The sequence below is a fragment of the Rhinichthys klamathensis genome, unplaced genomic scaffold (genome assembly GCF_029890125.1).
Source record: "Rhinichthys klamathensis goyatoka isolate OS25496 unplaced genomic scaffold, OSU_Roscu_1.1 h1tg000293l_1, whole genome shotgun sequence".
Taxonomy (NCBI): domain Eukaryota; kingdom Metazoa; phylum Chordata; class Actinopteri; order Cypriniformes; family Leuciscidae; genus Rhinichthys; species Rhinichthys klamathensis.
Window position 1 is genome coordinate 292,394 of NW_026606812.1, and position 15,107 is coordinate 307,500.

Genomic DNA, 15,107 nt, shown 5'->3' on the forward strand with positions numbered 1-15,107 from the left:
ATAAATGCAAGACAATATGCGGAGTGTCGGAAAAAAATGAGGGACGCAATAAATGTAAGGCAATATTTATTAAATGCAAGAAAAAATGGGAGATGCAGAAAATATGGGGATGCAATAAATGCAAGAAAACATGGAGGGTGTAATAAATGCAGGAAATATTGGGATGTAGAAAATATGGGGATGCAATAAATGTCAGAAAAAATGGAGAATGCAATAAATGCAAGCCAATATGGAGAATTTAATAAATGCAAGAAAATATGGGGGATGCAATAAATGCTATAAAATATAGATGATGTAATAAATTATAATTATAATTGTTATTATAATTCATCTTAATTTTATTCATTAATAAATCTTAATTTTGTGGTCATATAGTGACAGATCTCTCCGCCGGGTTAGAAACCACACGTTCGCTTAGACGGCTGTGACACATTCACATGGTGATGGTTTGTCTCATGAATATTAATTTGGTGATCCTCCACACTGAACTTCGTGGAGTGCCCAGGAACTAATTAATATTCATGAGACAAGTCTTAGCTATAGCTCACATTCCCGCATGTGAAATATTTCTACTCAACCTTTTCCCTTGTTTTTATAAATATTTCAACACATCTCCAATAAGTATTAACATAAAGATCAGAAATATCTGCACTTATACAACTAATCAACATTTTTACAGCATATCATTGGTTCAAAATCCACCTTTTCATAACTGACTGTTAAACATGAATTATTTTCACTCACTGGCATTGACTAAACAAACAGTGTTTTCGCTAAACTCATGCTTCATCTTATTATCAGCAGTCAATAATGAAAACCTCCTGGAATTAATATTTCAGAGAATGAGATGCCAAAGCCCTCTCGGGTATGTGGTTTGGCAAGCTTAGCCAATCTTATTATAATACAGGTACAGGATATTAGTCAGCAAATCGATATCATGCATCCATTGCACGATTAATCCTGACAGACACAAAGGACGCTGGGTAATTGGGTCTTCTGTTGTTTTTACACAAGAAGCGTGTGGTGTTTGATCTTCACACAATGTCAGATAAGCACCAGTTCTCCACACGCACAGGTCACACACACGATTCCCCCCCGAGGACGGATAAATTAAACAAGAGTCGCAGGAACAATCAGGATGATCCGAACTCATGCGCAGAATAGAAAGCTCAGCCTTTTCAACTGGTAATGGTTTATTAAGTCGAGGAAATGGCACTGCTGTTGGCAAGGCAACCACTTCCCATCTCAACAAGGAAAGCTAATCCAGTAGACATCCTTCCAGCGGAGGTCAGGATTGTGATGTAGAAGGGTAATGGTGAACGTCTGTTCATGTCCTCGGCATCTAACGGCGCCTTCAGGCTTTTACCAGTGAACAAATAAATCAGCCATTGTTTCTTCTCAGACGAAACCTGCTGTCTAAGAAGACGGACCAGCAAACACAGCTTCTTCTGTCGCTGGCTTCAGAAGGGGTTTCATTTCACATTTCTCCATGTTTTACACATTCTGAAAACGAGCCAAACATCTTTGAGATGAATCTGATAGCCACATATTTTCATGCATTTATTAAATTCTCCATATTGTCTTGCATTTATTGCATCCCTCATTTTTTCTGTCACTCCCGATATTATCTTGCATTTATTGCATCCCCATATGTTCTGCATATCCTATATTTTCTTGCATTTATTAAATTTTCCATATTATCTTGCCTTTATTGCATCCCCATATGTTCTGCATCTCCCATATTTTCCGCATCCCCATATTTCTCCAATATTTTCTGCATTTATTAAATACTCCATATTGTCTTGCCTTTATTGCATCCCCATATGTTCTGCATCTCCCATATTTTCCGCATCCCCATATTTTCTTGCATTTATTAAATTCTCCATATTGTCTTGCATTTATTGCATCCCTCATTTTTTCTGTCACTCCCGATATTATCTTGCATTTATTGCATCCCCATATGTTCTGCATATCCTATATTTTCTTGCATTTATTACATTTTCCATATTATCTTGCCTTTATTGCATCCCCATATGTTCTGCATCTTCTATATTTTCTGCATCCCCATATTTCTCCAATATTTTCTGCATTTATTAAATTCTCCATATTGTCTTGCATTTATTGCATCCCCATATGTTCTGCATATCCTATATTTTCTTGCATTTATTAAATTTTCCATATTATCTTGCCTTTATTGCATCCCCATATGTTCTGCATCTCTTATATTTTCTGCATCCCCATATTTCTCCCATATTTTCTGCATTTATTAAATTCTCCATATTGTCTTGCATTTATTGCATCCCTCATTTTTTCTATCACTCCCGATATTATCTTGCATTTTATTGCATCCCCATATGTTCTGCATATCCTATATTTTCTTGCATTTATTAAATTTTCCATATTATCTTGCCTTTATTGCATCCCCATATGTTCTGCATCTCCCATATTTTCGGCATCCCCATATTTTCTTGCATTTATTAAATTCTCCATGTTGTCTTGCATTTATTGCATCCCTCATTTTTTTCTGACACTCCCTATATTTTCTTGCATTTATTTTATCATTCATATTTTATTGCATTTTTGCATTCCCCATATGTTCTGCATATCCTATATTTTCTTGCATGTGTTATTAAGAATTATCTTGCCTTTATTGCATCCCCATATTTTACATTTATGCATTTGGCAGACACTTTTATCCAAAGCGACTCACATTGCATTTCAAGCTACACATTTACATTCTTATCAGTTCTTGCTTTCCCTGGGAATCGAACCCATGACCTTGGCGTTGCAAGCGCCATCGTTTGAGCTACAGGAAAGCTCAAATTTTCAGCATCTCCCATAGTTTCTTCTGCATCCCCATATTTTCTAGCATTTATTAAATTCTCCATATTGTCTTGCATTTATTGCATCCCTCATATTTTCCGACACTCTTATGATAAAGGTGTCCGCTCATCACATTCTCCTGTTTCCTGTCAGAAATCCGGTCCACACCGCGTCTGCTCCTTCAACATCAGAGACTAACGAGACCTTAATGCCGACAGAACGATGGGAAGAAAGGACTCGGCCTGGAGCCGGATCCGCGGGAGACTCGATGCTACACCTCAATGCTAACACACACACAACTTCAAACACTAGCAGACAACATGGAAACAAACCCCCGTCGCTCTGACACAAACTCCATGTCAATTATTCAAGGCGGTGCAACAGACAGTAACAACAGCAGCGACGACAAACATTAGCGCTAGCAAAGCGCTGGTATCGGTGCAGTGAAAACTCTGTGACTCATCTCTCAGGAGTACGATTCTTCCCAGCGTGTTTCTCGCTAGGCTAAGCCGCAGGCAATGTTCACACACACACACACCGACGCCTGGCTTTCCAGAGACAATCGAGGAAAAGTTTTGCACTTAAACAACTCTGGATCTGCTTTACATTCTCCTCCGGCCCTGTCTCGACGACTGGCCCACATCGGTTTAAACAGAACAATTTATGCTCATATTATTTTGGTGTTTGCTACAATACATTTACATGATCTAAACGTTTTTCTCATAATGTAGTACAACTCTAATTGGGCTCCTGTCTCTTTAAAGCCCGGCTTTCCAAAAAAGCCCAGTCTGCTCTGATTGGTCAACCAGTACATTATAAATTTTTTTTTTTAATTAAATTATCCATATTGCCTTTCATTTATTGCATCCCCATATTTTCTGCATCCTCAATATTTTCTTGCATCCCTAAATTTTTTTACACTCCCCATATTTTCTTGCATTTATTACATCATTCCTATTTTCTTGCATTTATTACATAATTCATATTTTCTGCATTCCCATATGTTCTTGCATTTATTAAATTCTCCATATTGTCTTGCATTTACTGCATTCCTCATTTTTTCTGACACTCCCATATTGTCTTGCATTTATTGCATCTCCATATTTTCTGCATCCCAATATGTTCCTGCGTTTATTGCATATTATCTTGAATTTATTGCATTGCTAATATTTTATTGCATTTATTGCATCTCCATATTTTCTGCATCCCAATACGTTCCTGCGTTTATTGCATATTTTCTTGCATTTATTGCATTCTCCATATTTTCAGCATCACAATATATTCCTGAGTTTATTACATATTATCTTGAATTTATTGCATTGCTAATATTTTCTGCATCCCAATACGTTCCTGCGTTTATTGCATATTATCTTGAATTTATTGCATTGCTAATATTTTCTGCATCCCAATACGTTCCTGCGTTTATTGTATATTATCTTGAATTTATTGCATTGCTAATATTTTATTGCATTTATTGCATCTCCATATTTTCTGCATCCCAATACGTTCCTGCGTTTATTGCATATTTTCTTGCATTTATTGCATTCTCCATATTTTCAGCATCACAATATATTCCTGAGTTTATTACATATTATCTTGAATTTATTGCATTGCTAATATTTTCTGCATCCCAATACGTTCCTGTGTTTATTGCATATTATCTTGAATTTATTGCATTGCTAATATTGTCTTGCATTTACTGCATCTCCATATTTTCAGCATCCCAATATGTTCCTGCGTTTATTGCATATTATCTTGAATTTATTGCATTGCTAATATTTTCTTGCATCTCCATATTTTCAGCATCCCAATATGTTCCTCTGTTTATTGCATATTATCTTGAATTTATTGCATTGCTAATATGTTCTTGCATTTACTGCATCTCCATATTTTCTGCATCCCAATATGTTCCTCTGTTTATTGCATATTATCTTGAATTTATTGCATTACTAAAATTTTCTTGCATTTATTGCATCTCCATATTTTCTGCATCCCAATATGTTCCTCTGTTTATTGCATATTATCTTGAATTTATTGCATTGCTAATATTGTCTTGCATTTACTGCATCTCCATATTTTCAGCATCCCAATATATTCCTGCGTTTATTACATATTATCTTGAATTTATTGCATTGCTAATATTGTCTTGCATTTACTGCATCTCCATATTTTCTGCATCCCAATATGTTCCTGTGTTTATTGCATATTATCTTGAATTTATTGCATTGCTAATATTGTCTTGCATTTACTGCATCTCCATATTTTCAGCATCCCAATATATTCCTGCGTTTATTACATATTATCTTAAATTTATTGCATTGCTAATATTTTCTGCATCCCAATACGTTCCTGCGTTTATTGCATATTATCTTAAATTTATTGCATTGCTAATATTTTCTGCATCCCAATACGTTCCTGCGTTTATTGCATATTATCTTGAATTTATTGCATTGCTAATATTTTCCGCATCCCAATATGTTCCTGCGTTTATTGCATATCATCTTGAATTTATTGCATTGCTAATATTTTCCGCATCCCAATATGTTCCTGCGTTTATTGCATATCATCTTGAATTTATTGCATTGCTAATATTTTCCGCATCCCAATACGTTCCTGCGTTTATTGCATATCATCTTGAATTTATTGCATTGCTAATATTTTCTTGCATTTACTGCATCTCCATATTTTCTGCATCCCAATATATTCCTGTGTTTATGGCATATTATCTTGAATTTATTGCATTGCTAATATTGTCTTGCATTTATTGCATCTCCATATTTTCTGATACTCCCTCAACTCTTTAACTTGGGTCTTAAAGAAAGTCCACAGTTTCCCCACTCGTAATAAAGACATGGCGTTGTCATTCACATTTGTACCATACCATCTTTCTGACAACACTTGAACGCACCAGTTTTGCTTTGAGACTATATTTCACACTAAAGAAAAGGTAAAATGAGAAACACATAATAGAAACGCTTTGATAATGCGTTGAGAGCTCGCGTCTCCAACACTGGCTTTCATGTTAATTGCATTAGCCTGCAGTTTGTTTTCTGTTTGGAGATTGCCAAGGTGGAACAAGCATGTACAGCCGACGCTCAGAGATGGAAACGGGTGATCGTGTGTGTGTGTGTGTGTGTGTGTGCGACGGCTTTGTTAAATCCACAGCTACACACGTGGGTGTCTGCAGTCATTCGGTGTGTTTGATGCGACACTGGCCCGCGGGCACGTCCTCACACTCACACACACACACAAACCCCCGTGCCGAAGAGCCACGTGTCCTCGGGCCCAGACTCCCGCGCTCATGCTCTCTGGAACATCTGCCACCAGTTTAAGGGGGTGTGAATGTGGACTGTTGACAGGGAGCAGGTTGGGATTAGCGTGAGCAATGCAACTATACATCCAAGACATTGTGATTGGCATAAAAAGACCCGAGCCCTGCATAAAACACGAAGCTGTCTGCTGCGGTTTACATAAATCTAATCGAGTCTCTAACGCAGTAGCGCTCGCGACGCTGCCAGGATCCCTCATACGCTGAAACACTGAGGGACTCGGGAACAACGGGAACAGATTTTCTTCCGCGCTGCTCAGATGCACAGTGTACGGTTGGGCGACAACTTTCTATAAACACGCGCGCGGGAGTCTAATACGGACGACTCATGCCTAAGGCGCTCGTTTGGCAGCTGTGAATAATTCAGCTTTCCTTGAAAAGACAGATGCTGTTTAAAAAATGTCCGGATTTATTATTTGTGACAGAATAATTAAACATTAAAAGCTGGCCAAAGAAACGGAGAACTCCCTTATTATTCTGTTCAAAAGGTCCTGTATAATTGACGAGCTTAAATGAGAAACATACTTCTGACAGTTCCTTTCAGAGGAGAAATTATCCCTCAGTTTGACATCTAACTGATCTCCAACAGGATGCATTTTGAACCAAATAAAACCTTAATTGAAGTGTTGGTTATTTTCCTCCTTTTACTCATTAAAGTCGACATGAAAACATTTTACTCCCATAATTGGACATGATTGTCAATGAGAAAAATAAATGCAAATATGAACTTTATAGATTGACATGCTTCAAAGAGTCTTTGATGAATAGAAAGTTCAAAAGAACAATCTTTCTCTTAATTAAAAATCTTGGTAACACATCATTTCAAGTCTTTATGTATAATGAATTATAAAGGTATTCATAATGTACATTAAAATGCATTCTATCTTTTCATAAATAAACCAAAGTTAACATGCATTATAATATTCACAGATTCCTTGTTCTGTTGTTTGTCGTGTGTTTTAATGCATCATAATTTCTAATGATATTATAACTGTGGTTGAAGTTATCCATAAGGAGGCATAATTAATGCATAAAAACACCTTTATAATGCATTATATATAAAGTGTTACCGATACGTTTTGTAACATTACATGTTTTTACCATTTCTTTGAATTCATTTTAAGCAAAGAAAAATAGTTTTTGCATAACATATTCGTACAGAAGTACAAAAGAAGGCCTTGTCAGAGACTAAAAATACAATGGAGTGAAAGTCACTAGTCTGACCATGTTCTATTTTAAATCTGAGGAAGAAAACTTGAGAGGTTTTTTGAAGAGTTGAGAACTTGAGTCCTGTTTGATGTGATATTTTAAGAAGACCTTCAGCGTTTGGTGTTTTCTATTCTTTCTTATAGACAGTTAAATCATCAGAACGCTTTCATAATCAAGTGAGACGCCTCACGGCATCATCCCTAAACTCTTGCCATTTAGTAGAGTTCGAACTTATTAATATAAACTGAAGAGGGTTTGAAACTGATAAACGACATGAAAGAAGGGCGACTCGAATAAACGCTAGGATGTGTGTCTGGACATCTTTCCCACTACAGTTTACTCGGACAGTTCATGTAAGGTTTGAAACTGATATGAAACTACTTCAAAAGTCATTACATATAATTTGCAGATTAAAAACGAGAGTTTTCTGTGCATCTGAAGTTTTAACCAAAGTGTACCGTATGAGAGGGAAGGGACGAGCTTCATCTGACTCCGCTATGTGGACCAAAACAACCAAAAACATTCATTAAATGCAACAGTATGCAAAAGTCAGGTAATTATAAAAATAATAAATGCATGCAATTTTTCCAAAATGCGTGAGAACACGAGTATGCATTTATTGCATCCCCACATTTTCTTGCAATTATTAAATTCTCCATATTGTCTTGCATTTTTTGCATCCTCCTTATTTTCTGACACTCCCCATTGTTTTTGCAGAGAAAACTAGTAACAAATTTAAGGTTCGATAAAATATGAAAATAATCATACTGCACTGACATTATCGGATGAGAACAGATCTCGAGCTGAATAATGACTCTATTAGAGCTGCTTTACAGCTGGATCTGAATTATTTTTATATATTATATATTTGATGAAGTTTGCATCATTGATTCTGTTATTTAGCTACAGTAGTTTTTGATTCACGTCTTGTTCGATTACATCTCGTATTTAGTTAATAGAAAGTAAGCTTTCACAGGCTGGTCAGTATAATAAAGCTGCATTAGCTCCACATCTGCAGGATTGAAGATCTGCAGTCCTCGTCGTTCTGAAGAGCAGAAGTTTCTCCGGTTCACATCAGGTCACTAAAACATTCTCCTTCGCTTGATCCCGGACGGCTCGGTCTCTCGCTGTGCACAGCCGATGCCGCTTGTTACAAGCAAATCTAAACAAATACAATGTGTACATGCATAAAATATGAGGCTGTGAGCTTTTAAACATGATCTCAGTCCCCCCAGAGACTCGAGCACAACCCGCTCAGAAGTGCTGATCCTGCTGGACAAACACACCGAGATCTACATTAGAGAAAGCCTTTAGGACTAAAGCACTGCTGGCGCTGTTGCATACACACATGCGCTGTTCATCTGTGACTGCTGTGCTTATCTATTCCATTACAGGACCAGCGCTTCTCCGAGATGGAGAGAACGAGCATGTATTTCCGCATGTCTCCCGTCAGTAACCTCGATGGTGATTGGCTGTGAGGTCTTACCGAACTCTCCCGGCACCGAGATCTCGTACACGCAGGACTGGCCCTCGGTGTAGTTGCGGGGGTAGTTCGGGGACAGGACCGTGCCCTCGGACCCCGTCGACCGGCTCCCACACGGAGCTGCAGGAGACACACACGAGGACACTCAGTTTCAGTGCATGATGATATCCAACACACATCAGTTCATCATTTTATGCTCGTTTTACAGACCAGTTTAACATGTGGATCAGCTGTCTTTCTTTATTTCTTGTTTCAATGCATTTTAAATTTAAATAAAAATGTTCTTGATTATTTTTTATATGCAAGCCACCATTATTTTAGAATCAATTCCCTCAATTGATGGATGGATGGATGGACAGATTGATGGATGGATGGATGGATGGATGGATGGACAGATTGATGGATGGATGGATGGATGGATGGATGGACAGATTGATGGATGGATGGATGGATGGATGGATGGATGGACAGATTGATGGATGGATGGATGGATGGATGGATGGATGGACAGATTGATGGATGGATGGATGGATGGATGGATGGATGGATGGATGGACAGATTGATGGATGGATGGATGATTGATGGATGGATGGACAGATTAATGGATGGATGGATGATTGATGGATGGATGGATGGATGGATGATTGATGGATGGACAGATTGATGGATGGATGGACAGATTAATGGATGGATGGATGATTGATGGATGGACAGATTGATGGATGGATGGACAGATTGATGGATGGATGGATGATTGATGGATGGATGGACAGATTAATGGATGGATGGATGATTGATGGATGATTTATACTTAAAAACACAGAGAATCTGTGCAGGAACACAATTATCAAAGATAATTTGAAATAAAGCTGAAATAATAAAATATAAACTTTAGACAAAATAATAATACAAATAATACAATAATAAATAAATATCACTGATGTGATGCATTGTTTCCTGTAATTGTTATTTCTATATAAATACATTTTTGGCACATTAAAATTGAATGTGGTTTAAATGTACATTCTCAACAGTTGTTTATGATTTATTAATTTCCTGTGCCCTCTTTGTAGAAAAATTGCATGATGACATGACGTGTTTATGGTTTTATGCTGATATATCCAGTGTGTAGTTACATTATAGCTGAATAATATCACAAATTATGACCCCTTATAAAAGTAAAACTGCCTTGCAATGTTAGAGTTAATACGAAATATACTGACACTTCATTTAAACACATGTTCCTGTAGCATAACAAATTGCTACTTTTTCTTGTTATTTTGCCTTGGGCCCAAAACAAACATGTTCCCCTTGTGCAGAAAAGCGTGTAATAAGCCACCGATCGGAGACTCCGTCTCATTCCTCTACACAGATCTGTCAAAAACACCAAGTACATAAAATAAAGTAAAACTTTTACTTTGAGGAAAGTGTGTAAATGAGTGCAGCTTTATAACCTGAGGATCATGTAGAGGAGCAACTTCCAGCCTGTCCAACAAACACAACATACAGTAGGGTCTAAATCTATATAACGTGGCCGATATTAATATAATATAATATATACAGTATATATATATATATACAGGTGAAACTCAAAAAATTAGAATATGGTGCAAAAGTTCATTTATTTTAGTAATTCAACTTAAAAGGTGAAACTAATATATTATATAGACTCATTACATGCAAAGTGAGATATTTCAAGACTTTATTTGTTACAATTGTGATGATTATGGCTTACAGCTTATGAAAACCCCAAATTCAAAATTAGATTATTGAGAAAATGTTTTCATATCTGTAAACAATTATAACAAATAAAGGCTTGAAATATCTCACTTTGCATGTAATGAGTCTATATAATATATTAGTTCCACGTTTTAAGTTGAATTACTGAAATAAATGAACTTTTGGACGATATTCAAATTTTTCGAGTTTCACCTGTATATATATATTTATTAGATATAATTAGTATATCTAATTAAATATCTGATATATTAATAGCATTGTTAACAGCGCTCAGTCATTCATCAACCAGCATTATAGACATGATAACAATACTTTTCAATCTTATACTCTAAAACACAGTCTTTATAAGACGCAATTATCGATTAAAAATTATTTCTCCACAATAAGTGAAACAAATTAGCTTAATGCAAGAGAGATGGGCAAATATAATTGTGGCAAAAGTGATTATGATCTGATTGGGCGGGCAGAAGGTTTCATCATACGACTCTATGAAATATAAATCTTTCTTTCAAATGACATTTACAGCCTTTGACTTGCACAAGTGGGAGAGCTTCTGCGGCGTTTGCAATATTTGATGTGAAATCCGAAGTCTCTGTATGGGTTTATTTACCGCTGATCCCACAATATTCTGCAGTGAAATATTAATTCCGGATGATTAGCAAACAAGACGCTGTGACAGAGTCAATACATCAGAGCGCTAAATCATCCAGAGTCACAGAACAGCGTAATATGCGGCTCGTCTAATAATTGCTCATCTCTGCTGTTGACAAGAAAAGTGTTTTTCATGTTCCATGTCAATTTAAACATCTCCCAGCGCTGCCGTTACACACATCTATAACCGCGTCTCGGAGGAAGACGTGCACACGTGACGCATCAAACTCACACAGAGCAATCACTTGCAAAAGTTGCTGATTTAAAATGTTTCTCTCCAAATGATCGGCTTTATGGTTTGAGATGCTCACTGAGGGACTCGTACACTATTATGACATTAAGAGAAGGGGGTGAAAACTTTTGCACAGGATGATGATGATGATGTGTACATTTTGTTTAAAAAAAAACTCAAACACACACACGCACACACAAACACGCACACAGACACACACACAGAGACACACACACACACACACAGACTCACTCACTTACAAACACACAATCACACTGTCCACAAACAATCACACTCGCTCTCACACACACACACACACACACACACACAATCACACTCGCTCTCACACACACACACACACACACACACACAATCACACTCGCTCACGCACACGCACAACATGCATACACACACACATATTTTGATAAAGCAGAGATGCCATTATATAGAGCAGAGCAGAAGTATATTGTGTTCTGACTGTGAAAGACCAAACCCCTCAAACTCCCAGTAATCCACACACACACACACACACACACACACACACACACACACACACACACGGTGTTCTAAATCTCTCCAGAGGCACATCTCATAATCCAGCTGCTCTAACAGGTGAGGGAAGTGTGTGTGTGTGTGTGTGTGAGAGCCATCAGATGCCGTCAAGCCCTCGTGGGTTTAGAGTCCACACACACATCCATTATTCATACAGGTGAAGAGCACAGTCCTCAAACGACGCCTATGCAGTGCCAGCAGGAATGAAGAGAGTTATAAACGCATTATAAAGTCTCGTCTCTCAGGAAACTGGCAGGAGTGAAGAGTGTTATAAACGCGTTATAAAGTCTCGTCTCTCAGGAAACTGGCAGGAGTGAAGAGAGTTATAAACGCGTTATAAAGTCTTGTCTCTCAGGAAACTGGCAGGAGTGAAGAGTGTTATAAACGCGTTATAAAGTCTCGTCTCTCTGGAAACTGGCAGGAGTGAAGAGAGTTATAAACGCGTTATAAAGTCTCATCTCTCAGGAAACTGGCAGGAGTGAAGTGTTATAAACGCGTTATAAAGTCTCGTCTCTCAGGAAACTGGCAGGAATGAAGAGAGTTATAAACGCATTATAAAGTCTCGTCTCTCAGGAAACTGGCAGGAGTGAAGAGTGTTATAAACGCATTATAAAGTCTCGTCTCTCTGGAAACTGGCAGGAGTGAAGAGAGTTATAAACGCGTTATAAAGTCTCATCTCTCAGGAAACTGGCAGGAGTGAAGTGTTATAAACGCGTTATAAAGTCTCGTCTCTCAGGAAACTGGCAGGAGTGAAGAGTGTTATAAACGCGTTATAAAGTCTCATCTCTCAGGAAACTGGCAGGAGTGAAGAGAGTTATAAACGCGTTATAAAGTCTCGTCTCTCAGGAAACTGGCAGGAATGAAGAGTGTTATAAACGCGTTATAAAGTCTCGTCTCTCTGGAAACTGGCAGGAGTGAAGAGAGTTATAAACGCGTTATAAAGTCTCATCTCTCAGGAAACTGGCAGGAGTGAAGTGTTATAAACGCGTTATAAAGTCTCGTCTCTCAGGAAACTGGCAGGAGTGAAGAGTGTTATAAACGTGTTATAAAGTCTCATCTCTCTGGAAACTGGCAGGAGTGAAGAGAGTTATAAACGCGTTATAAAGTCTCATCTCTCAGGAAACTGGCAGGAGTGAAGAGTGTTATAAACGCGTTATAAAGTCTCATCTCTCTGGAAACTGGCAGGAGTGAAGAGAGTTATAAACGCGTTATAAAGTCTCGTCTCTCAGGAAACTGGCAGGAGTGAAGAGAGTTATAAACGCGTTATAAAGTCTCGTCTCTCAGGAAACTGGCAGGAGTGAAGTGTTATAAACGCGTTATAAAGTCTCGTCTCTCTGGAAACTGGCAGGAGTGAAGAGAGTTATAAACGCGTTATAAAGTCTCATCTCTCAGGAAACTGGCAGGAGTGAAGTGTTATAAACGCGTTATAAAGTCTCGTCTCTCAGGAAACTGGCAGGAGTGAAGAGTGTTATAAACGCGTTATAAAGTCTCGTCTCTCAGGAAACTGGCAGGAGTGAAGAGTGTTATAAACGCGTTATAAAGTCTCGTCTCTCAGGAAACTGGCAGGAATGAAGAGTGTTATAAACGCGTTATAAAGTCTCATCTCAGGAAACTGGCAGAAGTGAAGAGTGTTATAAACGCGTTATAAAGTCTCGTCTCTCAGGAAACTGGCAGGAGGGAAGAGAGTTATAAACGCTTTATAAAGTCTCGTCTCTCAGGAAACTGGCAGGAATGAAGACAGTTATAAACGCGTTATAAAGTCTCGTCTCTCAGGAAACTGGCAGAAGTGAAGAGTGTTATAAACGCATTATAAAGTCTCGTCTCTCAGGAAACTGGCAGGAATAAAGAGTGTTATAAACGCGTTATAAAGTCTCATCTCAGGAAACTGGCAGAAGTGAAGAGTGTTATAAAGGCATTATAAAGTCTCGTCTCTCAGGAAACTGGCAGGAGTGAAGAGTGTTATAAACACGTTATAAAGTCTCGTCTCTCAGGAAACTGGCAGGAGTGAAGTGTTATAAACGCGTTATAAAGTCTCGTCTCTCAGGAAACTGGCAGGAGTGAAGAGTGTTATAAACGCGTTATAAAGTCTCGTCTCTCAGGAAACTGGCAGGAGTGAAGAGTGTTATAAACGCGTTATAAAGTCTCGTCTCTCAGGAAACTGGCAGGAGTGAAGTGTTATAAACGCGTAATAAAGTCTCGTCTCTCAGGAAACTGGCAGGAGTGAAGAGTGTTATAAACGCGTTATAAAGTCTCGTCTCTCAGGAAACTGGCAGGAATGAAGAGTGTTATAAACGCGTTATAAAGTCTCATCTCAGGAAACTGGCAGAAGTGAAGTGTTATAAACGCGTTATAAAGTCTCGTCTCTCAGGAAACTGGCAGGAGGGAAGAGAGTTATAAACGCTTTATTAAGTCTCGTCTCTCAGGAAACTGGCAGGAATGAAGACAGTTATAAACGCGTTATAAAGTCTCGTCTCTCAGGAAACTGGCAGAAGTGAAGAGTGTTATAAACGCATTATAAAGTCTCGTCTCTCAGGAAACTGGCAGGAGTGAAGAGTGTTATAAACGCATTATAAAGTCTCGTCTCTCAGGAAACTGGCAGGAATGAAGAGTGTTATAAACGCGTTATAAAGTCTCATCTCAGGAAACTGGCAGAAGTGAAGAGTGTTATAAAGGCATTATAAAGTCTCGTCTCTCAGGAAACTGGCAGGAGTGAAGAGTGTTATAAACGCGTTATAAAGTCTCGTCTCTCAGGAAACTGGCAGGAGTGAAGAGTGTTATAAACACGTTATAAAGTCTCGTCTCTCAGGAAACTGGCAGGAGTGAAGTGTTATAAACGCGTTATAAAGTCTCGTCTCTCAGGAAACTGGCAGGAGTGAAATGTTATTAACGCGTTATAAAGTCTCGTCTCTCAGGAAACTGGCAGGAATGAAGAGAGTTATAAACGCGTTATAAAGTCTCGTCTCTCAGGAAACTGGCAGGAATGAAGAGTGTTATAAACGCGTTATAAAGTCTCGTCTCTCAGGAAACTGGCAGGAGTGAAGTGTTATAAACGCGTTATAAAGTCTCGTCTCTCAGGAAACTGGCAGGA

General features: G+C 38.1%; 1 protein-coding gene across 4 annotated transcripts in view; it reads right to left on the reverse strand.

Annotated features, from left to right (window-relative positions):
* The window catches only part of csmd3a (CUB and Sushi multiple domains 3a), a 423,029-nt gene that overhangs the window by 208,173 nt on the left and 199,749 nt on the right, over positions 1–15,107 (reverse strand). For all 4 annotated transcript variants that reach the window (XM_056269911.1, XM_056269909.1, XM_056269910.1 and 1 more), the window contains one exon: positions 8,847–8,963. In XM_056269911.1, the coding sequence (XP_056125886.1) occupies positions 8,847–8,963 (117 nt within the window). The remainder of the gene's footprint in view (positions 1–8,846; positions 8,964–15,107) is intronic.